General features: G+C 35.1%; 1 protein-coding gene across 1 annotated transcript in view; it reads right to left on the bottom strand.

Annotated features, from left to right (window-relative positions):
• Positions 1-616: 616 nt before the first annotated feature.
• The window catches only part of RB1CC1 (RB1 inducible coiled-coil 1), a 77,783-nt gene continuing 50,461 nt past the window's right edge, over positions 617-27,938 (bottom strand). Inside the window, 11 exon segments of the mRNA XM_042797853.1 lie at positions 617-1,260; positions 1,641-1,711; positions 5,536-5,663; positions 7,423-7,481; positions 10,688-10,735; positions 12,076-12,127; positions 15,871-16,111; positions 16,227-16,335; positions 17,978-18,137; positions 22,542-22,771; positions 22,773-24,458. Coding sequence (XP_042653787.1) covers positions 1,183-1,260; positions 1,641-1,711; positions 5,536-5,663; positions 7,423-7,481; positions 10,688-10,735; positions 12,076-12,127; positions 15,871-16,111; positions 16,227-16,335; positions 17,978-18,137; positions 22,542-22,771; positions 22,773-24,458 — 2,862 coding nt within the window. The 3' untranslated portion in view covers positions 617-1,182.

Genomic DNA, 27,938 nt, shown 5'->3' with positions numbered 1-27,938 from the left:
ATAGTACAACTTTCTGTAGTGTTATCAGAAAACATAAAATAAACTACATTTTTAAAATGTAGCCAGTATAACTATTTTGAAAAACATAATTTATCTGTTTAGTATGCTGACAAAATTAATTTGTCTACTTGAATTCTTGTAATTCCTGAATGCCTCTTGTAAAAAATTTAGGTATTTCTATGTAATGAAACTGTTGGAGGAATCAAAGAGAAGCTGCAACAGATTAACACGAAATAAATACTATAGATAGTATTTAAAAGGCACACAAATACTTCAAACACATACAGTTTCAAATCTTTATTGTTTTAAAATTCTACATGTCTTTTACAATTACAATAGTTTGTTACTTAAATGACTCCTGTATGGTTAATGTACAATGAGTTTTTTCCTGAAACTCAACCATGAAATACAATTTCATCAATATGATTTTTCTAAATAGATTAATACAAGATTTCTGTTTTGTTGGGAAGAACAAGTGCTTCACTTTGAACAAACAGCACCTGTGCCTTCCCTTCAGAATCTCTGTGATCAATCCATCGAAAGTGCTTTTGAAGATTGCAGATCTAACTGCGACTGATTTTCAAAATCAGTCTATCAAATTACAAGATTTTTTTTTTAACATTAAAGAGCATTTTCATGTAATGAAACAAGTTGCAGTAGTTATTTTTATTCATCTACTGAGGCAAACTCATGTCGAAGAAAAATTATATGATTATCTGCATGCAATGAACACTCCTCTTTAAATAGTTGATGAATTTTACACATATAAAGAATCTGTTAAAGAGTGCAAGTACTTTGATAATGATTTCACAAAAGGACGTACGCTGGTAATAATGGTAACTAACATTTAACATCTAAATACAAGCTAATGTATATTTAACAGGCAATTAACATGGCTAACAAACCATGTTTCATGTGGTTGCCCTTTGAGAAAATGAACTCATTTGGTCCACACTCCTAAAGTTATCTGGGTAAAAAAATTGGAACAGTTAGGGCCAGAGTTTTTGATGAAATTCTTGTTTCTAAAATGTGACCTGTTAAAAAGTAAAAGCAGTACATCAATGACATATCTTGTCACATGACCTCAGTATAAAAAGGTGGCCTGGTATTTGGAGCGATGAACAAGCACTGAAGGACAAGTCAAAAAAGAATGGAGACAGAATGAACTAAAATTTTGTTGTGTTATACTTTCTTGTTCCATGGTACTGCTTTCACTCTGTAGAACTTTGTACCCAAAGGAACTTTAAATCTGTTTTGTGCCTACAAAAAAAAAAAAAAAAAAAAAAAACAAAACAAAAGTCACATTACATTAGAAATGTGGGTTTATTTCTCTGATTTTTATATTTTTAAGCAGAAACTGATTCCCACCCCTCAGCATTTACAAAACACTTTGGAGTCTGGCAAGGTTCTGAGCAGCATGGACACAACTACCCAAGCCACTGCTTACTTAACTCTCTTTTTTCTAGTTTCCCTTCTCTTGCTATTCACCAACCATAAAACAGAGCAGGAATGGCACAACATATGACAATTTTCATCTCACTTATTACACAGAAGGTACTTTTAATACCTGTTACAAACATTAAATCTGATTTTCTTCTTTATTTATTTTATCAGATGATTTTCCATTACTACTTCCTTACCTTTTTTGCCTGGCAATATTCTTTCTCCATCACTTTTCCTAGCACCCAAGGTCTCCTAGATGCACCTGAAGCTAAAGAGACAATATATTTATTATTTTAGACAATCAACTACAGGAAACAGGATAATGCATTCAATACGGTTAAAGTTTATTTGTGAAAATTATTTCATTGATAGCAGAAATTATTAAAAAAAAAAAATCCTTTTTCAAATAAATTAACAAAAATTAAGTTCAAGTGTCAAGACAGGTCACTGGCATTTTCTAACAAAAAAAAGCCCTGGTTTTCCAGTTTAAATTTTGTTTTAAAAGCTATCGTTAGAGGAGACAAAAGCAAATCAAAACTGAAATTAATTTAATGATTCAAAATTATTCTCATCTACGAAGCTTGACTTTTGGTTTAAGGTGAGAACTTCTTGAAGTACTTCAAAGGATAGAATGTCTTCTGTACTCAGCTATTATTACTGCCCTTACTGAAACATTGGATTATTTCTCTGTATTAGTGACAGAAATTATACATAAACAATAATTGTAAAGCTGTAAAAGTCTGCTAGTTACGCTTGCAGTCTTCTAAGAGTACTTGATGCTGTTCAGAAAGCAGAAAAGCAAAAAAACCCCAATAATAAACTGACAGGTCAAAAAAGCAGCAGTGGACAAAAATAAACATTCAGCTTATGTCCATTTATGTAACAGTAAGAAATGCGTATTTGTCTTGTATTCCAAGCAATTATATCCATTTTACTTGCTTTGCTCTTTTCTAACTATCACTAATCACGGCATGAAGAAAACTTCAAAACAGACGGAAGGAACAGCTCACATATGCTTTTCTAAGCATGATTATTTATGAGATACTGTATGTAGTGACTACAATATGAGTCACTCAGGAATCAGAGTTTGAAGTTTTAATCTTACCCTTCAAGATTAATCTGGTTATTGACAACGGAGCAGATTCTGTCTACTCCACACTTCTACAAATCAGTGCAAAATATTCACGTCTGGCCTGAATGATCTACAAGTAATATTTAAATTACAAAAAATCTTTGGTTTGGGTTTTTTTTTTTTTGTTTTTTTTTTTTTAATTTGCTTGGCCGACAGACTTCATTGATGTAACAAAGATAGTGAGAAAGAGGCAGTGCTTTCTTCCTTACATTTGCAGATGAAAATTTCCATATCCCAAAGATAAGGGACAATACAGAAACCATGCAGTCCTCAACCAATTTCAGTGCTTTCACAGCATTCCAAGTGCTCTTCAAGGAGGCAGAGACAACCTATGATAGCCTAGGTCCCTGACACTTAATGCTGGAGGTAGATCTATACAGAATTAACAACTTGATAATTACATATTGGTACAAAAGGTCAGATTTAGACGCAGTATTTTGGCAGTCCTTGGAACAGTGATTTGCAGTACCTAGGCTCACACCGATTTTAATCTATCACAAATAACACTACTCTTCTGGGTTTCATTTTCCCCACTTCCCTGATGCAGAAATAGAATAGAGACATGGTTTCCAGAAGTACTGAGTGAGAGACAAGCGTGCTCCTAAGGCAAACGGGAAGTCTTCATGTTTGTTTTATGTGCAGTTTTCTCACATTTGAGATAAGCTCCGGTGAGCAAACGGTAAGGAATGAAGCAAGCTAAGTCCCTTTTAAAACAGACAGGTCAATGAATTGTGTACTCAGAATAATATACAAGCTGATATGGCTTTCGCCTTACATACGTAAACTAACAGTAAGAAAAGTCAACCATATTTCACATAATTATGTACGCACTACTAATGCCACGGTTCAGAATGTGTTACAACTGTGAGAGGAGGTTCTTTCCACATGTTTTGCAGAATACACATGGCACAGATCCTTCAGCAGTCTCAGAATTCAGTTAGAGCTTGGTGGTCTTCCAGAGACTACACAATTATTTAAGAGCTACCACCTTTCATTGTAACTGAAATCTGCAATGAGTCTGCTCATTGAAAATAAGTTAACAGCTTCTGACATGCAGTAACATATAGAAACTTCTACTAATAAATTAGAATTAATACAAAATTTCCTTTTGATGAACGTTCTTAGACATTTCTGCAAAGTTGGGAACATAGGTGGGGGTTTGCAAAAAATTTTACATTTGATAGTTTAAGACCTTTAAATTAATCTATTTCATGTAGCACCTTGTTTCGTGCAAAGCACTGTTATTTTTCCTCATTTAAAAAAGATTAATACTTAAATTTTACAAAGTTTACATAGCTGCCAAAACCTGCCAATGAAAATCCTGAAGGGAGGAAAAAAGCAAATATGTCAACAACCTGGACATAAGCAAAACTTACAGAAACTGTTCTCTGAAAATTTACCAGCCCCGCTAAACACCATTTAAAATGAGTGGAAAAGCTTTATCAGCAAAAATAATTGGTTGCAAATACCCATATACTGTGGTCTACATTTTGTTAGTTCAGACATATCTTTGGGTTCATAAATTTCAGTCACTTTGCAGAAGATGAGCTACAGAGAGAACAAATTTTATCCAAAGACAAACTTCAAAGAACATCATAAAATCAGTTATTAAAAAAACAGGAACAGAGCATGCAGTTTTGACAGAAATGTTACCTCAAGTTTTGTATTTACTCTCCTCAAAGAAAACATTAATCCACATTAAAAATACGCCTGACACCTACACAATTATACATTATTATTCACGCTACTGGATAGCTAAGCAGCCTGAATGTTTTCCCCATAGACATGTTAACATACTCTGTCTGTGCAGTGCGTGCACAAAACTGGCATCTTCCCCTCTCTTTTTTTACAGCTTGCTTTGAAGATGCAGATAATTTTTCCTATGTTTCCAAGATATTAACATCTACATAAATTTTTGATTTAAAATGTTTTGCCTTGAAAAATGTTTAGCATCAAGTTGGTGGTACAGTTGACACGCTGGAGGGCAGGGATGCCATCCAGAGGGACCTGGACAGGCTTGAGAGGTGGGCCTGGGCAAACCTCATGAAGTTCAACAAGGCCAAGTGCAAGGTGCTGCACGTGGATCAAGGCAATCCCAAACACAAATACAGGCTGGGCGATGAGTGGATGGAGAGCAGCCCTGAGGAGAAGGACTCGGGGGTGTTAGTGGATGGAAAACTGACTGTGAGCCAGCAACATGCACTTGCAGCCCAGAAACCACCCGTGTCCCCGGCTGCATCAAGAGAAGTGTGGCCAGCAAGCAGAGGGAGATGATTGTCCCCCTCTGCTCTGCTCTGGTGAGACCCCACCTGCAGTACTCTGTCCAGCTCTGGGGCCCCCAGCATAAAGACATGGACCTGGTCAAGAGGGTCCAGAGGAGGGGGATGAAGATGATCAGGGCGCTGGAGCACCTCCCCTATGAGGACAGCCTGAGTTGGGGTTGTTCAGCCTGGAGAAGAGAAGGCTCTGGGCAGACCTTATAGTGGCCTTCCAGGGCTTAAAGGGGGCTACAGGAAAAATGAGGAGGGACTTTTTACCACAGATGTAGTGACAGAAAAAACTGAAATAGTGTAGATTTAGATTAGCTATAAGGAAGAAACGCTTTGCTGTGAGGGTGGTGAGACACTGGAACAAGCTGCCCGAAGAGGCTGTAGATGCCCCAACCCTGTGAGTGTTCAAGGCCGGGTTGGACGGGGCTTTGAGCAACCAGGTCTAGTGGAAGGTGTCCCTGCCCATGGCAGGGGGGTTGGCATTAGGTGATAGCTGAGGTCCCTTCCAACCCAAACCGTTCTATGGTTCTATGGAAACAAACAGCAAAAGCTAAAAAGACAGCTGACAATTACAGGCTTCTCATATTTATCACATATATTTATAAAATCACTTACGAAGTGTTAGAACGTTAAGAGTGTTATTTATAGGAGATAAAGTATTAGAAGTAATTCGACACTTACCACACTCACCTGGTTTGAGATCCAGTGCAGCAAGAGATTCCGAGTGCAAGAAATACAAGGTTGGACTGACAGTAAACAATACATAGTTGTCATGCCTTTCGTCCAAGATTATGAGAACCAAATCGCCAACCTGAAAACTGGAAAAAAAGAAATAATCAAAGAACTTAAGCTTCTGTGCTTTTTTAGTTAAAACTAAATTACATGACAATTTTTTCCCCAAATATTGCACAGACTGAGAGTTAGCTGAACAGCCGTACAGACATTTCTACTTGTTATGCCAACCCATGTACATTTTATATTTTCTGAAATCAGTAAAACTCTACCATTTAAAAAGTGTTTTTGAAATGTTCTTCTACATCTATCGGACTGAATTATTTTTTTCAAAAGAACTGACAGCTTTGCTTTAGAATTTAAACAGAAGTACTTAAAATACTAATGTTTCAAATTTTCATTATTTTTATTCACCAATACTTATGGTAATGATCACTGTACCGGTGTTTACAAACACTCTCTTTTGATGTTTTAAACTGAAGTCAGTTTGAACACTGAAAAATACAAAACATTTATATAACTATTCAATCTTAAAATTTTAAGCACACAGAAAAAAGGGATGAAGTGATCACCTTTGATCAAAGGGTTAAAAGCAAAAGAAACACTATGGCAACTTTGCATAAAAAGTTTAAAAAATTTGTTTCTTCCTGACACCAGGATAACACAAGAAGCCACCAAGTTCTCATGCCAAGTTTCAGTAATAGAATTTAGAGAACTTTTTCTGTCTCCAACTTCTGTCAACACATTTGCACTGTGAAAAAGTAAATTATTTACCTATTAATGAATGAAGTTTAAAATAGCCACAAAGTAAGCATAAAACCACGAAAGTGCTCTAAGAATAAATATTACTACTATGGGGATGGTGACAAAAGTAGAAAACTTCTCCAGAAAAAGAGATTGCAGATACATAAACAGGTAACTCTAGAGGGATCTTTAGCTCATCATCTTATAAATTACTTTCAGATTAAACAAACAACACACCAAGCTTTTCTGCCTGGACTTATGATGACAGACTATACTGACTTAAACACATCTCTACTGGGCAGATGAATTCTTTCATGAGATTTTCTTCACCACTACCAAGAGAGTTGCCAGAATATTCAGATGCTCACAGGAAAAGCCTGTGCACATACTGCATATACTGACCTTGTTGCAATAAAAATGCCATTTGATGTAATTCAGAAAACATTAAAGGAATAATCAGTGTAGGTTTTCTTTCAAAAAAGATTTTGTATATTACTCATTATCAGACTGATAAGCTACTTAAGAACATTTGTCTGTAGCTTTCATATTTTGCAAGAATACTTCTTCCAGCAACAATTCTACATGCTGCTGCTAACAGATTGTTATCTAACAAAATATCTGAGTTCATTTAACTTCATTTTGTCAAGGTAAGCCAAAAATTTTGAAGACAAAGAAGGTAAAACTTCTCTTGAAATATAATGAAGCACTACACATATTCAGAGTGTTCAGGATTCCTTCTACTTTGTCTTAGCATGATTTCAAGAAGGTTACAGAAAACCAGAAAGTAATAAAAAAAGAAAACTCTGGGAAGATTCTAGAAATCCTATGATGTAATAGGCATCCTATGATGTGATAGAAAGGCACAGAATTTAAGAAAGCCACCGACATATAGAACTCAGAATGGCCTCTGTTTAAAAAAAAGGGTTCATAAAATTTGATTTATGCCCAACTGTGATAGTTCAATAACCGACAGCTATACTATAGAGATTACCTATATATCTTTTCACCACAGAGCAAGAACAGAATTGTGACCTTCTTTAACTACATACTTACTACTGAAGGCATATCCACCTGTTTATATGAAACCTAACATGTACTTACTCTCTAATTGCTATTTTTTCAGAATGTCTTGAAGATACTGATGACATGCTCTGGGACATCTATAAAAAAAAAAAGAGAAAACCTATAAAGTATTGGCAAGCTATGATGAAATGTACATTGCAGGTAACAGTATGGTTAAAATAAAGACTTTATTACTGATTTCAAAAAGCGCCTATTCTTGCAGCTCTTACATTCACTGAAGACAAGAGCATACCTTTCTGTCGTCCTGTTCTGTAGCAGGCTTGGTTGGCTGGTTGTGGTTTGGGTGATTAGGTTTTGGTTGTTTTGTTGTTTTTGGTTTTGGGTTTGTTTTTTTAAATAGCTACCTCTGATGATAAAATTTCTTACGTTACTGACTTCTCCCTCATTATCTGAGAAGTGCTTTCCACATGAGTGCCAGTGAAGACTTGTTCTGAGCATACACAAGAGCTATGATATAGCTGTGCACTCTAACACAGAAGCCACTGGCATTCTATAAAAGGCTGATGGCAAAACACTGGAGGTTAAACATTTACTGCAGTTAAACTGTGGATGTTGAACTCGATATGATCTCTCAAGTTTCACTAAGGACTGTCACATAATCTAAAGTTTACTGCAATAAACAGAGCAGCACTCCCTGAAATAAAACTGGAGTCATATTTGCGAAGACCAAACAATTATATAGCAAATATGTGTATTATTATATATAATTCTTATTTCCTATATGCACAGTTTTTGCCTTCAATTCTGTTTAAATCAATTAATACTGGAACATGAACCAACTTCAATAGGATAAACTAGATCTTAAAATGAATATAAGTGTACATATGCTTTCTATAGTAACCGTGATAAGAAATGGAAATGGATAATGCTACTTTGTATCACAGCCTACATACAGGCAAGTAGATAGCAAAGCTGGTCTATGTAAATGTATACATTTCAGTACCCTTTGGTAACTTTCTTATAGCAAACAGTTCATAATTGCCCTGTAGAAACTCTGACTTGCAGTTTTTTCCATAGGTTCCTACTTCCTCAACTATTTATACATGCTATTGAAATGTAGATTACTCATGCTTGAAGTTTAGCACATGATTTTTCAGCCGTAACTGGAATATCGTTACCTACAGCATATTTCCGACTGTCAGTCTTCCCCCCCACGCTTCCCCTGAAACAATATCAGCCTGTCTTAATACAAGCTTGAAGCCTATTCACAGCTTGTTTTCTTCATTTCTTCGAAGAATGATTCCAAACTGAATACTGTACAACAAAAAAAAAAAGCTCTTAACTTCTGACAACACTTTGAGCAGTTTCCTTTATGGGGTTCCACTTCAGATCAATTTTTATTTTTTTGTTGTTGTTAGAAACTGTTTTTTTGACTTATCCACATTCTACTTTTCCTTCTTGAAAAAGCTGCAGCTAGCATGCAAATTGTCAAATGCATATCATTTGTTTAGACTGTTCACAAAAGTGCGTGAGAGTTCAGATGTTAAGACCAAATATTTTTTTGATGTTTTTTAAATCTGGAGCAAGTACTAAACTAAAATGCAAACTGGCTTGATTTCTGTATTTTTCATTAATTTCTAACTTTAAGAAAAACAGAAAAAATTAGAACATTAAGAATATTTCCACTAAAACTCAGTAAAGAATGTTTTATGAGTAAAGTTCTTTAGCCTCTGACACAGAAAAAAAGGTTCCCTTTCTCAATAATTCATATAAAATAACAATATTACTGTAATAACATTCCTGGTATTAAAAGGAGCTCCTTTTGATTTTTTTTTATTGCTTGCAGAGGTAACCCACAAGTTTTGCTGCAAAATCCAGTAACCTGAAAAGATTTTCTTTTATTGTGCGGAACCTATTCTGGGTTCCTTATCGAAAGTAGCTCAATAGAAACAAATATTGATATTTAAGTGTTGATGTATATTTCAGTTTTAGAAGTGTATTGGGAAGGAGAGGGAGAGAAAGAAAGCTGAAGAGACAAAAAAAAATTAATCTTACCTATGAAATAACCTATTTATAAGTAAAGAACTGAAAAAAGACATGTTCCTATGCCCATTTAGAAGCCAATTTTGAGTTCCTTTAGACACCAGTGAGCTGCCAATTTCTCCTACGTGGCTTGGTATTAATCATAACAACAAAAATAATTTTTTTATTTGTCTTTTACAACACCATGTTTTCTTCAATTTAATTTTACTCTGAGATCACAAGAGATCAAAAGTTTAATTCAGGAAATCTACAGAGACGTTTAGAAGACTGCCCAGTATGTTTTGAGTTTCACTGTAAAAACTATACTACAATACCTTCTGTGCACTTCACTGACATTCTGAATTAAGAGATTCTTTTAGAAAATATGCTTTTAGATGTCTTGTGATCCTTTCTTATACCCTATAGTAGCAGGATTATTACATACAGGTATTAATGTGGAATGGAAGGTGTTTGAAAAAAATTGCAATTTCATACCCCAAAACATATCAAGAGTAAATCATATAGTAATTTTCAATCCTATTCCAGACAGAAAAATGGCAGTTCCTACCGGAGAAACTTGTGCTATAAAATGTAACTTGCAACTACACAGAAATCTAGGAGTTTGGCAGGAACTGACATTACCTGTCACTTAAAGGAAGTGAGATCTCCATGGCCAGTCCAACCAATAAACTACCAAAGGATATGTTTCCCATACACACATTTTTTTTTTTTTTTAAGACTTAAGGTTGAGACCTGATAGAAAGGATAAACTGTGGGTAAAGAGCAGAGGGATCAAGGGAACTCTGTCACTATATTCTACTTCCTTCAATAGGCATTGACTATTATTTGAATGTTTAACATAATGACTGTTTGTATTTCTATTTGCTAGGCAGAATTAAAGTTTCACACCTTAGAAAAATGACACGTACAGTTTTCCAAAAACAATCTAAGTTACTGCTAACACTCCTAATTATGCTCAACGTGCAGGCATATCTACATTCTTGTAAATTGGCCTTCAATGTACTGTTGAAAATCTGAGCCATGGCACCACTGAAATTAACTGCCTCTACCCCAAGACTGGATGGTCTGTGTTCTCTGGGAAGAAGTCTTTCTCTCCAGTCCTGTGAATCTTTTCCATGAGAAGACTGCTAAATTAAGTAACCCGATAACCTTTCAGAGGTACCTCATTTGCCACTTGCCTTAACACTTAAAATGTTTTTGAAGTTAATAAAAACACATTTTTAGATTTTAACAAACTTAACATTAGTAAGCTTTTCTTATTTTTTTTGAGACATAAAACATGCATTGCATAAATACTTACCAATCTTTGATTTAATCTCTTGTTTTCCTCCTCTTTCAACTGCAAAGTCTGAAAGAAAATCTTATCTTACTAATAAAATTTATACAGTATAAAGATTTTGTGTTTTGATATGACTAGAGCCAGACTACTTGTACAATAGATAATTACTACAGCTTTCACTTTTAAAACAGTATCAAAACATCTTTTGAACAAAGACGTAAAAAAAAAAAATTAAGTCTAGCAATTACCACAGTACTATAAATCCTACTGCTAAGCTATGCCTATCTCCATACTCATCCTTCTCAAGTTAGAAAAACATTTAACTGATAGAACGGCAAAAGAAATGTAATATATTACTGGTTTATAGCTTCTACCTGTGACAAATCCTTTGTAAGCAGATGACAGAATAAAGCACATAAATTCTCCTAGTCAGAAACATCCAACCACTTGCATCTCACAATGCCACAACCCATTAACAGAAAACATTCATGTTCTCTAACTGATCACAGATTTTAGTCTAAGTGATCCTAGAAAGCTAAAGATGTGCTTTTTTTTTTTTTACCCTCTAAGGTCAACTTTGAAAAGGCAAAAAAAAAAGGCAAGCGGAATGGAGAGAGCTATGTCTGGATAGTTAGAAATTACTAGAATCTGAAAGATTCCAGTGTAACTACTAAGGGTTAATCTAATGTTCTACCAAGAATAACAACTTTTATTTCATCAAAAATGTTCTATTACTCAGTGTACATTGAAAGCTATGCTCAAAATAAAAGCTCTAAACAGAAGTGAAAATTTAAGGTATGTATTTGGAAGAAGCAGGGGGTGAAGTATAAACATAAAATTCTAGCCTTTAGGAGCTAATTACTTCAGAAAATTGTACTTTTAAGCACATTCATAACAAGTGTTATTCCACCTTTTACAAAAGCAGTACTGTCAAGATTGTAATGCACCCCAGGTAGAATTAAAGCCATCTACGTAACAGCAGTCTAAGAGGAGAAATTACATATTCCAAAAAGAAACAGGTAAATCAATCTTAATTCCCGTCCAGCTGCTCTGGATGCCTTAATTGGAAAAAGTAATCCAACCTTTTTTTGGCATAAAAATTCCCTAGATCAATCACCTGTCACTCCTAAGAAGAAATACTACACCTGACTCATTCATACTGACACCTACATAAACAGAATAAACAAACTTTAAACTAGGCCAGGTATAATGTATTAATACCTATTTTAAATTACTTCAACAAATTATACCGATGTGAAACAAGTACAATGAAAAAACATTCCCTGGAATTATATTTAAGCCTTGCAGTTACTACGTTGCATCAGAGTATGTAACAGGCCACGGCACAACTTCACACATACATACTTGTAAGTACTTAGTTGTAATGCTTAACCTCACAGTCTACTCACTCTTTCTAACAACATGATCCTCTGTTTTTCTTCAGACATATGGACATTTTCACTAAAATAGAAAGAAGAAAATGGATAGGTTAAAAATGATTTTTTTTTTTTTTTTTTTCCTGATGAAAAACTATCTTTTCCATCCCGACCCATCGTTCACTCAGTGATGAGTGCCATGTATTTGCTAGCACAGAGGGACCCGTACAGAAAGATACATTAAGAATCAGCATCAACATTTCTGGCAGGTTTGGGGGGATTTTTTTTTTTTTTTTTTTTTTTACTTTAAACCCAAGGAGCTTCTTTGTTGCCACAAGCCAGTGAATTCTCAATCACTGATTAGTTTATAAAGTTAATGGGGCTATATCTGCATATTTTGCACTATTTGCAAAACGTCAGGATGAAAGATTCAGCTCTACAGTGTCATATTTTCCTAATCTTTGTAGTTTAAAAGCTCTGTGCCCTCGGACTCTGGTAGAGACACACTAATGTGAACTTCCTACTTGCCTCCATTTGCCTGTGATATGAACTGAGCACTGGGGCACAATAAGATAATGCTAACATCTTAAGAAGAGGTTTCCTAAAACACAGAGGCAGTTTAACAGGGAAGAAACAATGTATTTTGTAGTCCAAACTGATTTGGTTGGGAAAAGAAAATTAACAAGTTTTTGGACATAAAGTCCATTAGTCCAGCCTGACAAAACATGCCATAATTCCAAGCAAAATGCCAAGTAGAACGAACAGATTATAATTAAGCCATGCTTATCATCACTTCGGTTAAGAGGCCGTTTAGCTCTCACGTTATAGGAAGAAGTCAACAGAAAACTGTAATAATTTCTGCATATTTATTACCTTTTAACACATTAAGCTAAATTTTTTTTTGGCTCATTTCTTCCCGTGCTTATCTTTTCAAGTTCTTTTTGTAAACCTGCCTTGAGAGTTCAGGACTAGAATGATTACTGTAAGAAATAGTTCTTCTAGAGAGAGGATATTTCAGTGTTTTATTGATTATCAGTGCAAGCTCAGTTTGGTATGCAACAACTGTTTTCATCCTCGTTTCCACAAAGTTATTTAGTGCTCTGGGTATATTACCCTGGGTAAGGCAGCATCAGCTGTGATGTGCACTGATTAAAAGGAATGTAAGTATATCTAACAACTCTGCTTTTGCTTATCTGGCAACACCTCATTCCACTAGTGTGTCTCCCAGTAAGGTTCATTACTTCTGTGAGAGGTAAGAAGTACTCTGGATTTTTCAAAAAGCTAGTGGCACAAAAGTGAGGAAAATGCATAGGTCACAACTCCTTAATGATCTTCCACAAAGATTCTAGGAAAAGGGGTAGCAACCAGGAGCCTACAGTTACTTATTCTGCTTTCCTTTCAACAACAGTAAAAATTTGCAAGCTGTATTAAGTGGATAATTCAAACATGCAGACAGTTTCTTCCGTTAAGTGTTGTTAATGAACAATAAGAAGCCTTTAATAATATTAGGGGTATAATGAAATTAATTGGGGATTCTAAGCTTTTTTTCCCCTCCCATGCAAATGAAAACAGCATTGCAGTGTACAGTTCTGAAGCATAAAATCAGACAGATATTTCAAGGAGCCTCAGAAATAAGAGGGAAACAATAGCATCTGAACTTTTGTTTAATTTTAAATAAGATGTCAAGATCTGTCTTCACAAACATCTCATTGCACCAAGTTAAGAGAACAAAGCAGGTTTGCTGTCCATTCAGGGTAACACGACACAACCTGTGATATTTATCACCTGAACAAATTAGAAAGACTACAGGAGGATTAGAAGAGAGCAAGTCTGACAATGCAATCATAACCAGTGCATTAAAAGCCTATTAAAAACCTACTGCAGGTGTAAAAGCATAAAAAAGCATTCCATGTGACTGCTAATACTCAGAAGTGCCTTCCAGTTCAAAACCAAATGCCCTCAGACATGGTAGAAAGGATCTTAAAATGAGTATTTCTACTATAAGAGATTTAAAGAAATGCAATCCTCCAACACAAGGAGGTACAAAGTGTTGGCATGAAGAATAGTTCTCATTAATTAATAAAAACCTAAACATTGACCGTTTCTGTTTTGTTAGGCTGATATAGCAGAAACATACCCATACCGTAGATTTTTAAAATTTTTCTAGTTTTCCCCAGTTTCTATATGGAGTTAAACAACTGGAATGCCCTGGACAAAAGTTCTGGACCCATTTTTCGTAAATTCTCTCTCAGTAATCTACTCTGAATGGACTCTTACACTGCACTAAACATGGTAATAATTGAGTATCTTCTAGTAATAAGTCCTATTTTAGTGCACACATATCATGTGCTATCTTATCCTAGTCAGTGAGTACATGTAATAGAATGTGCTCATTTTAGTACAGAGTTATTAAGCCTAATATTCTACATTTGTTAAGAGAAATTTACAAGAATTGTTATGAAATTAAAAACAAAAAGAATGGGATTTTTGCATTCATCATCATAACCCCTTATCTTGGAACACTTGACAGTCTTTACTACTCAAAAACCTTTACAAAATTATTTTAGATACATTTAAAGTAAGAATCAAGGCTCTGAACTTGCTGTACATTTTCATGGAAATGAGTAATGAAAAAAAGAGAATATACATCTGCAGTATGCTGGATTCCTGACAACCACCAACAGGACAACTTTGTACCGGTCACAATTATTTAAGTTCAGAAGACTTCATAATCATGCACCCAAACCAGATCATAGTCTACTAGCTTTACATGTAGACCCTGAACTTACTAAGCAAGGCATTATATGCCAATAACAAAATGCACTGCTACTGTAGGACACCCAAAGTAGAATATACAGTGAAATCAATGACTGCAAAAAACTCGGGAAGTTCCCTCTGATCTCTATAATCAGCTCAGTATTTCAAGCACAGCTTTAGATACATACCTGCAAACTAGCCCCTGCCTAATTAAATCTCCATAATAACGAGGGTGATAAACAGTTAAATGTGTGCGGTATCAACACATTATTTGAATCTCTGGTAAATCCAGATTATCAACCAGATCCAAACACAAAAGAACCAATCTTAAATTAAAAATTTAGTTTGAAGTACATGAGTTGCTTGACCTAGCTGTTTTCCTCAAGGGTTTAAATCATTGCAAAGTTTTTTCTCAGTCCCATCACTGCCTTCTAGAAAGTCAGCGGTACATCACAGCTGACAGTACTGATGATTCAGAGGTTATACAAACAAAGGGATGCTGAATACCTGTCCTGTCCAATCATATAAAACATCAATCCATCAAGGTCATTTAATCAGCCTGAGTCCCATTACTTGTTTGGAATCCTGAGGATTCAGCCTAATTTCTACTCAGCATACCTATCGCCCCTTCCCCTTTATCAAGGAATGTCATGATGTGATCTTATAGCAGGCATGTGCACAAACAATCATAAAATTTGTTTGTTTTTAAATGAGAGCCAGCCACTGCTCAAAAGATCTGCCAGTAACATGCAGCCACCCAGCTCATTCACTATCATAATTGTTCTCCTGTTTTACTTGCATTTCATATACCTAAGTCTATTTTTTCATGTCATAATTGTGGAGACAGATTTCACCTTTAAGTTGCATACTTTTAAGTCTTCAAAACGACACATTTCTGATGACTGTGACACCACAATTGTACGCGCACATTTAAAAGAATATTTTTAGCAAGAACATCAAAGGCAGAAGGAGTGTTAAACATGCTTATTTGTACTTCACAACACCCAAGAGCACGCATTTAAAGAATGAGAGCATGCTTTGTGTATCTCTACTACAATGGCCCATACTTACTGCACAGCCATCATACTGGTTTCCATTGTGGAGTCCATTCTCCCTTCAGCTGCAATGTCAGAAACCAGTCTGTCTGTGTCAGGGGGAATATCAGCTGCGCAAGCTCCACACGCTTCCGACGCTGCTGCCAAGTAGGTTGACGGAGAAAAATTACTACTTCTAAGTTTATTAACTTCTTCTTCAAGCTTCTTCTTCTCTTCAAGTAAGCGAGCTCGATCTTCAGAAAGTGTTTCAATCAGATCTATGATACAAGTAAATAAAAATTCTTTTAACAGCAGCACTAAGGATCAAAACCAATCTGCAATGAATGGAATTATCCAATTAAGAGATGAATACTTCCTCAGAATTTCACTTACCCTTATCTTTTTCCTGCTGTTGTGTAAGCATTTTCAATTTGTCACTAAGATCATTAATTATGTTTTCTTTTTTCATTTTCTCTCTTGCCAGAACAGTGTTAAAGTTGGTCTGAAAACAAAAAGAAGTGTTACTGAAATAAGGAATGTACTGTATAAACGTAATGCAAAATACATCACTAGAACAAAAAAGTACAAACGATACAATGCATTTCAGTTTCCTAAATTATAATTAAACAAGCAATTAAGCTTGTTTACATATTACTGTGGTGAAGAGATAACGTCTCTGTACCTTTTGTTTTAAGGTTTCTCTAACAATTTTTAAAAATTTTTATCCCTCTGGTTCTCCCAAGTCCAATATACACATGTAGTATAATTATAAACATAGTGCACAGTGACCTTTGGTGTATGTCCAATTAACAAAACTATCATACACCACAAGCACAAGTAACACCTCTAAGATAACTTTACTGAGAGAGAAAAAAAAAAAAAATTACATCAAGCATGAGCTTGAATACCCAGAATATTCAGTGATTAGCAGAGCTAGTCCAGTAAGCCTTCAGCACTGACCAATACATTGCTGTTCTGAGGTGGGTTCTTTTTATGTGTTTGGGGTTTTTTTGGGGGTTTTTTTTTTTTTTGTTTTTTTTGTTGTTGTTCATTTGTTTTGTTGTTTCAGTTTTTTAACTGAAGTTTCCATCTTTCCCTGGAATACACTGTTAATGCCTCAGAACCTTCCCTTCCATGGATCTGCTGCCCAAATGAAAAATATTATTAGATAACAATGAAAATAGCATATTACGGCATATTCTGATAGAAGAAGAAATCCTACTTTTACCAAATAAATGTATGAAATATTCCTATTAGATTTACTATAGAAAGTTCAGTATTAATGTCTGCAGGCCAAAAATTTCAAAAATATTCCTTTCTTTTTAACTGTCTGCAATTTTCTCCTCTCTGTACCAATTGATCCATAGTGTTCATTCACTACGCTGGCTGACCACTATGCTGTCTCTTTGTCCTTAGCTGATCCTACCATAGCTAAAGTAAGCAGAGGTGCTCAAAAAAGAAAATCCTTTCTTAATGTTTAAATGTAACAAAGCAGTAGTTAATAGCTGTTACTAATCAAGATGTAAGAACTGAAGACTCATCTCAAAATCTGAGAGATTCAAGATGTTTTGAAAGGAAAAACTGTGTGGATACAGATATAATTACTAACCCAGTGCAATACGATTTTGTATCGAGGTGTGGAGAACATAGTATTTGTCAGTTTAAGTAAAATATAACATTTGCTTTGAACATCAAACACCATCTGCCCAGGCTACAAAGTTTAAAATCCATTAAGGAGCATTCCAAATCAATTAGTATTTCAAATAATTAATTTTGTATTGTTAACTTAAACTATACTTAACTGGTATCTTTCTGGAGTTCAGGAGATTAATGGATAAAAATTTATAGCACTATCTTAAGCAAAGTAAGTCACTAAATAACAAGAATTGAATCTGAATTGCCCAGTTCACAGATATTTAAGGTGGGTTTCTTTTGTTCGGGGTTCGTTGGGTTTGCGGTTTTGGGTTCTTTTTTTTTTTTAATGCTTAAGTGTTGGGTTCCATTAATACATCATATCCCGGCTCCAGATAATAGCAGAGATTTAGAATGTGTGTTACATATCAAAAAACCCCACCCCAATTCCATAACTTCAAACCAGCAAAAGAAATAAACCAGCAAAAGTAATAAAAAAGAATCTACTTTACCTGCTGTTCTGCAGTGAGCGATGTTCTGATGTTCTGCATTTCTTCATTCTTTCTTTTCTCTTGTTCTTCAAGCTGCTCTAAGAACTTCATTTTTTCTTCTTGAAGCTTCTCTCGAAGTTCAGCAACCAAGCTTGATTCAGCAGATGACTCAGTGGGAGGACTTAAAAGAAAATGTTTAGGCTTTAAATTTGCAGTATGTACAGTTCCAGAATACATGAAATAAGCAAACACACAAAAAGTCAGAAGTTCATTTTGAGACATATATTCTGAAATATTTAATAACTACTGTATTCGAAGTCATTACTAATCTTAAGATCTACTTTTTCATCATAAGCATCTCACCAAATTCTTACTCTTCAGCCTTCTGGTTTTTAGTGTACTACACTGGCTGTAATTTTGAAGTTTTGTTGAGGGGAGAGGTTTTTGTTTTCACCTTTCTAACATAATAGAAGACGAGGAAAGCAGTAAAAAGAGGAACAATGATGATCAATTGCCTGAAGATTCTCAGTATGTCAAAATGCAAAGCCTCCAGAATTATCACATAATGAAAACAATTCAGTAATAAATCTGATGCTAAGGAATCCAGACAAAACTCAAAACCCTGGGTTGAATCTGAAAGACAGCAGTAATGATCATAAAGAAAGGAAAAGCATCAACAGTCACCGAGGTAGAAAGGAAGGATAACTACCTTAAATGGCTTCTGAAAAAGGCAATGTTACATAGGCCAAATATTTTCCATCACTGAAACAAAAGCATTAACTACACTCTTCTGTATTTTGGCTTGAGTTACCAGGAACCAGGGAAAAACACTGGGATGGAGGAATCCCTTTGTTGAGCAACAGTTGTGAAAAACGGTATTATTTTAAGTTTCTATTGTTCCTCTACACCAGAATCACATTTAATATAAAGAAAATCCCCCCAAACCTAACTCTCCATCTACATACATGTGTCAATGACTTTCACTAGCCAGGACAGCCTGGAGGTATGGTCTCCTGATATTAGGTAGGCTGTGCTGAAAGCAAAACATCATGTGTTAATATATTAACACTCACAAGCACAACTCCTAATGCTAAAAGTTATCCAAGACTTCTTCCTGCTTCATAATGCAAAGCTTCTCTGTTAATACAAAGGGCTACAGAACCTAAGAGACACCAGAAAGATTCAGAATATGAAAGACAACTGAATTGCAGAGAAGGCAGGAAACTCAAAATTCCGATTGCTGCCTACTGCATAAGAGTTTGGGCATCCATGAAATGAGCAGTTCCAGCCATTTCTAGTCTTTGCTTTACCATATGATCCAGCACATACTCACTCACCTACCTCTGTTTCTGCCATTAATTCTCCCTAACAAGTTAAGAAAACAAGGGATAAGTTTTTCTGAGAAGTGTAAAGAAGTATGCCTGCACCTTACTTTACAAGCAACAAAAATTCACTCATGTTATTCCAGGTTACCTAAATGCCAAGTTAATAAATCAGCCTAAAGCCAGAGGTGTTAGCTTCACTAAACTGAAGCCAGCATCATCTGGGCTACTGACTGTTGGCCAAACAACAGCCAAGTAAACAATACTGTTATTCTGCAAAGGATGCTAGCACCTTAAAAGTTCTTAAATCTTGACACTATATCAGGTATTGGGTTTATGCATCTAATCTGCAATGGTCCACGGGAACAGTGACAATGCCTAACTTTTTTTTTTAGTGTTTTCAAAATACCAAAAGCTCATTTCTTCAGAGATTGCTGTTCCTTTGCAATGAAATACTGTACTTCTCGAAGATGACAAAGGATGTATTTAGCAGTACTACCACTGTTCTACCATGTGGGCATGTAGTAAAGATACAAACTATCATGCAGTAGCTAAGCACTCAAAAAGCCCGTGAGAAGTTCTAAATAGAAGAGCTCTGAAAGTCAACTGAAGTTCTCAGTGGCAAAACAACCTTTGACATTCCAGAAATCAGAAGTAAAATAAGCAGAGAACAAAGCAAGTCCTGAGACACCCAGGCAAAATTTTTCTGTGCCACCGAGAAAGCATTTTCATGAGGTATTAAATCTGAATTTATTTCTAAATTAAGCCTAGCTGTGGGAGAGAGCACATGCTTTACAGAGAAGCTTCACTACCAATGGTGGTCTGAAAGAAGTGGCTGTACAATACCAAAGCTGGAAGATACCAAAGCTGTAATTCAGTTTTCAAAGCAGTCAGGATTCCTATTCTATTTTTAACATTCTTTACAGTGTTATAAATCTTTTAACTAACCAGCAAACTGCTTAACAGTTAAAGTCATTACAGAAACTGTGTTTTTCAGTTAATCCTGGCTAGTACATACTACATTCAGTAGAAAGAGTTGCAAATGCCTTGCAGTTTTATCTTTCCTAATCATGACTTGAATTTCAGGCACATTATAACCAAAACACATTAATTTTCCATATGTTGGTCACAAACATTTCTTTGTCACTTCTAAATATTTCTGTTAGCTTTTTTTGTGAATTCATAAGCTAAATTCCTGATACCAGTGCAATACTTGGGTCAAATTTAACAATGCATCTCCCTGTCCATGCCTTCCAGATGGCTAATGTAACACTGCTCTTGCAGAAAAGGGCATTTATCTGACAAGCATATAGGCATACATCAAATAAAGCTGGTTTCTACCATTACAAGTTAACTGCTAAACGACAACTGAATGAGGATAACAAATCAACTTGAATTACTGACATAGCTTGGGGTTTTAGGAACTCAAAAACCAAGCTAGACAGTGACTTTGAAATATTAAGACAGATTCACTTAAGATATATGCTCTCTGAAAATAAAACACAGCATGTCTTTATTCCTAGAGAAAAAAAAACTAACAGCAGATTAAAGGCATAAACAGGAGCCTTAGGAGGCAATACATATTAACATCACACTGAAAATTAAATTACTTGACAGAACTCATAACAAACTACTAACACTCCTTTAGACTGAAGGAGATAATATTTCTTTGAAATACAAACTGGATAAAACAGGTAGTAATGTATAAGAATACAAGCAGCTGTGCTCAAAGCTGTTAAAATTTAAGTGTCAATGGTGGATTTTTAAAAACTCTGGTGACACAGCTACATATTTTTCCTGATGAGTCAAATTTTTAGAACTTCTACAGTGCATTAATACACATAAAAAGAAAAGAACAGAGTTTATCACCTTTTTACTTCTCATTTCACCATATTTCATGAAGAGAATATTTTGTTCAATTAAGAGGCAGTTCTTAATTTCATCATATCCCAATCTTAATTCAATTAATTATCTTGATTTTTTTTTTTTTTTTACACTGACATACAAAGCAGACACTGATACATTGTTTAATGATGGATATGTTCACATATCAAAATCCTCAGGTAATGGAACTGAAGTGGATAATTCAAGTGGAACAGATATTCAGGTTTCCCTTGCTTTATGTAAAAGGATGGTGTGCATGTGTTGAACTCTGCATAACTTCCCCTCTCCTTCCTTTTTTATTAACGTTACATTCGTATTTGAAAGTTAAATGCTAACTTAAGTCTGTATTCATGTTCTGCAGTACTCTTCTAGCTTTCATGCCCATTCTGTCCTTTTTATTGGTCTTTTCCCATTTCACACACTTAGTATATCACAATACCTAGGGAAAAAAATGCTCTATTTAGGTATCATACAAACAAGATCTATCTGCTGCATTTCTTCACACTACAAGAACATAAATGAAAAATTCTAGCATTTCGAAACAGAAAATTGCTCCTAGCAGTATTCACATAGAAAAATTCTATGATTTCCATTCCAAAACATCATAATCTACTCTACTGATAGGCATTATGAACTAGTAAGAAAGATACGAGAAGTCAGAAAGAGTAGTTCTAGGCATTTATGGCAAGGGAAATGTATTTTTCTTTTAAAAATGGAAAAAACCCTGCAGAAATTAACAATGAAAAACAATGATGTTAGGATATTCTTTAAAATGCTGTTGCCCACATGTGCTTTGTTATAAACATCAAACTGAATACTCTGAAACACATGACTGGCAGCTAAAGTCAATGAAGTCCAGGTGGCCATGGGACAGTTCTTAAGTCAATCATACATATATTCCCACACAGGTTTTCATGCCACAATTAGCACCACCTAGAGTGTATAGTTAGCCAATCAAAAAAAGTTATGAGCCTAAAAGGTAGCCACAAAGGGCCAATACCAGAGCAAAGGATGGGAACAGAGAGAGAGAGAGGCTGAGACCATCAAAATCAGAATTTCAAGCAACACGCTATTGTGGAAACACTCCTTCAATGTAACATTAGAAGACTGATACCTAAAACCTTCATTGATGTCTGGAAGTAATATTGTGTAAGATATTTTACAGTTTTTGAGATTAACATCACACACAAGAATATCATTATGGAAGTATCTTGAAATATCAAAATGGAAGTAACTTGAAACTTGAATATAGAGACCAACCAAGGTAAACACTATTAAAAGTACATAGAAATTTTACTTCCTGCATAATGCAACCTGAATATACCACTTTAATTACTTTAAAATACTAGGAAAACACAGTAACTTAATTCTTACAGTACCTCTGATTTACTTGCATCTCAAGTTGTTGTATTTTTTCCAAAAGCCCTTTTTCAGCAGCTTCCCTCTGTAATTCAAACTCTTTACAAGCAGTCTGTACTGCATCCTCTTTTTCACAATTGAGCTTCTGAATGAGCAACTGCCTGTCTTGTTCTTGGTTAGACACTAACAGTTCTTTCTCTTCCTTAAGCTTATGGATAATAGCTTCATACTTTTCCTGCTGCTCACAGAGAGACAATTTTTCTGTTTTTTTCCATTTCTAGGGCATTCACTTCCAACTCTAACTTACTTTGTAGTTCCGTTATTTGCTCTGAAAGTCTTTTTTCTGCCTCAGAAGTTTTTTGATGAAGAAGCGTTACTTTATTTAGTTCCGTTCTAAGCAAATTTGATTCTTCTTCATATCTGTCTACTAGCTCAGAAATGCACTGATCTTTCTCAATTGTCATTAGAGTCCTTAGTTCCGATAAACCCACTTGATATTCTTCACTGTTAATTTGTATTTTATTGTTTAATTTATCTATCTCCTTTTTTAAGCTTTCAGTTTGCTTATCAATCTGAGATTTTAAGGTCTCTTGTTGCTGGTTTCTGCTTTCTTCCAAAAGAAGCTTCATTTCGTCAGTTTCTGCCTCCTTCAGGGCAAGTTCAACTTCTAATTTGCACCTCAAATCAGATAAATCTGAAACCTTGAGTTGTAATTCTTCTACCTGTTGTTGTTTCTCTTGCACAACTACTGCATGAGATTCCTGCATTTGTTCAAGTCTATGCTGGTTCTCTTTTTTTAATTTATCTAAACAGTCCTTGTGCTCAGCTAGCACCTTCTCAAACTCCTGTAAATGCCTGGCTTGGAGGTTGTTTTCCAGCTCCTTTAAACGGCTTTGCTCTAAGCTCTCGAGTTCTGCCCTCAGAAGTTGCAGTTTTTCATTGTTTTCAACATGAAGCTTTTTCAAGTCTTCAAGTACTATCTCACGTGACTGCCTCAGTTCCTTAATTTCACAACTTTGTGTCTCCATTTGGCATTCCAATTCAAGTAATTTCTGGTCTTTTTCATTCTGAAGGCACACTACAGCTTCTTTCTCATTTTTCACCATTGCAAATTCATCATTCTTATTCTGAATAACTTCCTCAAGGCCTAATAAGTCACCTTTTAACTTTTTAATCTTCTTTTTATTTTCTTCACCATCCTCCAATAATTTATTAATTTTAGTTTCATACTCACTTTTCAAAGACTGCAATTCTTTTTGATGTTTATCTTTTAGTGTTTTTTCAAGTGAAAGTTTTACCTTCTCAATAGTATTTACTATTTCTAATGAAGTGCATTTTAAAGAATTGGAAAAATCACACCGTTCTCTTTGTACAAGTGTTCTAAAGTGGCAAAGATCTTCTTTTATACCTCTTAAATGTACCTTTGAGTCTTGGGTAATAACCCTACACTTCTCCATACAAACACTGTGAGATGCATTTTCTACTGAAACGTCCTTTACACGAGAATTTGTATCTTGCATACGTCTACTGTCTATTGCATTGATAACTGAAGAATAAAGAGATTCCACCATCATTTCTGGACTTTGTGGATCACTTATTACATTAGGAGATACTGGATTTTCTTCAATTACAAATTCATTTACTGCTGACATAAAGTCAGATTCTGGACTTTCTGCTAATGAATCCAAATCTAGTGATCCTTGCTTAAGAGCTTGTTCCAAGTTTGGATGGGCAATAGTTTCAAAATCAAATGTATGAGCATCAATGCTGTCTGGAGACAACTCTTCTAATGGAGCTGGGGGACACACAGGAGGACACAGGGGACCCTGAAGACTGAGTGATGGAGGAGTTCTTGAAGAGGTAGCAATTGCAGTTCCTGTCGTACTTTCCATCCGTGGTGTGGTAGCAGATTGTGGCGATGCTTGACTATTGGAGGCCTACAGGTTATAAAATATGAAACAAACACTTAACAAAGTGATAGCCAAAACTCTTAATATTTTTAAATTGATTAAAAATTACCAGGCAAAACACTAACTTAAGAAGTCAGACTTGTTATGAGTAACAGTCCAAGTACGTATGACTAAAATTTAAGTAAAAATTGCCGAAATTGAGAGATTTTTCCAGTAAATCTAGAAAAAGCACCATTTGTAAATACATAAGTATTAATTGTTCATCTATCCAAAAGTCCTACATAGATTAAATATAATTGTATTTGAAAGGGCTGAAACATAATTGTGAATGATACAAAAAAAATAAGCAACAAGTCAGAAATAGGCTTTGTTTTCTAACAGCTTTCTGATTTCAGTTTTCCTAATTGTTATGAAAATATTTTATTTTATTGTTGATAATACTGCTATTAAAAATAATTGTAATCCAAGCACTATTAATATACTAAACTAAAAATGTTTACAAAAAGCTTTACTGCAACAAAGCTGTTGTCTACTAACGTATCAAAAACATACATGAGGATTGCTCTGCTTGTGAGAGTGTAGCGGTAATACAGTATAATGAAGGACACATTCTAATTAAAAGCAACATTCTGACTTTTCAAAATGCTGGATATCTCAGCCTAAGTGGCTTCCCCCCTCCCCCCTCCATGCTGCTCCCATTGCTCCCATTTTTTGGCATTTTACCTCTAGACCTTGGATATCATCAAACCTGATTCTCTAGCACCAGATCCTTCAATATTCAGCTGAAAAGCTAATGGTTAGAATAACCACCCATAATCATCCATGAGTAACAGCAGCTTGTAAACCAATTAAGTAAAGCTTCTCCATCTTCACAGAACTGTTCCCAAGTAGTTCTGATCAATTCCCAGCACTTTTGATACTTAAAAGGCTAAAAATATACCTTCAAATCAGTTTTCCAATTAATTGTGGTTAGGTAGCATGTTTAAATCTCATCATCATTAGTTCTTCTTCATTACTATGAGTTATAAAGCAAGATCTCATGTTCCAGCATATTCTGCTGTAAAATGTAAATTCATGCACAGTGTTTGAAAACCAACCTTTGCTATTTCAAAGACATCATACTTTTCTATACAGACATGGAATATATACTTTAAGTGAATTCAGCTGCAGTTTGATTTATCACAGCTATAACAGCTGTAACTGCAAGCCAAGTTATATGCACTTATTTCTGAGCACTTGAAATTCAGAAAAGCACCATTCTGAAGTGCTTTAGAAAAATAATCAACCTCTGCAAGGCCTTAGAGACTGTGCAAACAGACTGTGTTCTCTGATTTTCAAGCTTTCTGTATGTGACTAAAACTCAATTTAACTTATAGTATGATGCATCTAAAATACTACATTTCAGTTATAGATCTTCTTATCTTTGGTATTTAATAGATGTAACAATAAATTTACTGCTTGCAAGTTTTGTTTGACGGAGTAAGTGAAGTGCATATTAAAGTCCTCTTCCTTTACTATCTTCACATCTATCAGTACTAGAAACAAATGGTCAACACCTGTAATATTTTATACTACTAACTCTTGAATACAATAGGGAAATATAGGAGCCCTAATGCCAACAGTAATATCACCTGCAGATTCTTAGAACAAAAATATAAACCTTAAGCTTTAGCAAGTGCAAAACACACCCTAGTGGAAGTCAAAAAGCATTATACAGCTTCAGCAAGGATGCGTTGCTGGACAAGTTTGTAACAGGATGGATAGCAAAGTAATTTTTTGTAAGAAACTGACAGTGAAATACGCACAGTTAAAATACATAAGGAGAGTATCTGTGACATGTAGGATGAAGAGGTATGAGTAAGATCATTAGGATCACAAACTGTAAGAGGTGTTGAGTTTTCTGAATGGATTATCTGCAACACCATAGTCCAACCTTTACCTTGCTTTTCCATCCTTCATCCTTGAAGGACTTGTTTCATCTTATACATCTGAGGAACATGACCATCTTGAAAAGAAACTGTCCCTAAAGACTCAGGGGAAAATTTGCAGTAAATGATTCCTAGAAGATGTTCAGTCTCAAAGTGCTGGAGTTCTTTCAGAATGGTGCTCTTTTCCAAAAAGTCAACACTGCCTCCAGCTGATAACCCTGATGATTCTGCTTGCACCTCTTTTCCAAACCATCCATGTAGTCTCCATGCATTTAAATTGTGTGTCTGGTGTTCTTTAGTATGTTAGTTTTTAAAGAAATTTTTGCTACCCACTGAACTCAGCTAATTGACTAGCAACAGTAAGTGGAGCTGGGCAATAAATGTTCAGCAACAGAGCACCAAAAAAAAAAAAAAAAAACAAAAAAAAAAAACAACACACAGAAGTGACAGATATTAGACTGTTGATGTATAAATAGATGGTTTTTGTTTTCTCAATCTTTTCCAAATGGCTGCTACCTAAAGAGGGACCCTATTCTTCTCTGTACCACCTAAATCATCTCCTAATTGAGATGTAATATGATTAACTGAATTCTGAACTGAGATTTAGGCAGAATCTATTTCCAGCTCTGACACTCTTCGATTTAGCAGAGCTGTATTTACACCTCACTCCCATTAACCTTTCCATCTATATGAAAGGAAATCATACAATAATTTTGAAATCCAGTGATGAAAACTCACTGTAAAAAACCTTATGTCCATGACATACAAAATACTGTCTTTATTTATCAAAAATTAACATAAAACATGAGACAAAAAAACTTAAAGGGAAATTCTCCTTTTGTTAAAGGCACTATTAGTCCAATTTAAGCATTTTCCTTGGGTTTTAATTTCAGCTTGCTGTCCAAGAAAACTTAGAAAAATACCTGTTGAAGGATATTGTATATGCTAATACATGTCTGGATTCAAAGCATAGGGTTTAAGTGACAAACATTTAACACAAACCAGAGCTTTAACAGTAATAAAAGCTAGTAACAAAGATGTCAGTAAGCACAGACTAAAAAAGCACTTCAAAGGCTTTATATATTAGAAGGCCTTACAGAAAGCCATATGCAAAGGAAAGATGGTATCTACTTTTGGAATCCTTGAAGAATCATCCTAGAAGGTAAAGGACGTAGCATGAAAGAAAAAAAAAAATTGTCACTGTGCAGAACAACAGTCTACTGAGCTTGTTTTCCTCATGACCTGTAGCTGTAACAAAGTCCATGCTTCTGCACTGGCTGTGGTGAGCTAGGTCTTATTGTTCCATATTACTGCCTAGTGAAGAGTTAAACCTCACACTGAGTAGCTGAAACTATATGGACGACTGTTTACTGTTTCCTATTTCCCTGAGAAGCTGGTGTCTGCCATCTAGTCTACTTACAATCTACAGGCAGCAATGTATGGATGTATCATACACTGTAATTCCTGTGAGGACAAATGAAAAGGAGTCAAGAACAAACAAGAAAAATCTAGAAGCAACAGAGAAGCAGAATTAATTTTAAAATTTTCAAGAGTTTCTGGATTACATGCCTTGTTCTAG

The sequence above is a fragment of the Tyto alba genome, unplaced genomic scaffold (genome assembly GCF_018691265.1).
Source record: "Tyto alba isolate M040663 unplaced genomic scaffold, T.alba_DEE_v4.0 Super-Scaffold_27, whole genome shotgun sequence".
Lineage (NCBI taxonomy): Eukaryota > Metazoa > Chordata > Aves > Strigiformes > Tytonidae > Tyto > Tyto alba.
This window is presented reverse-complemented; position numbering and strand designations above follow the sequence as displayed.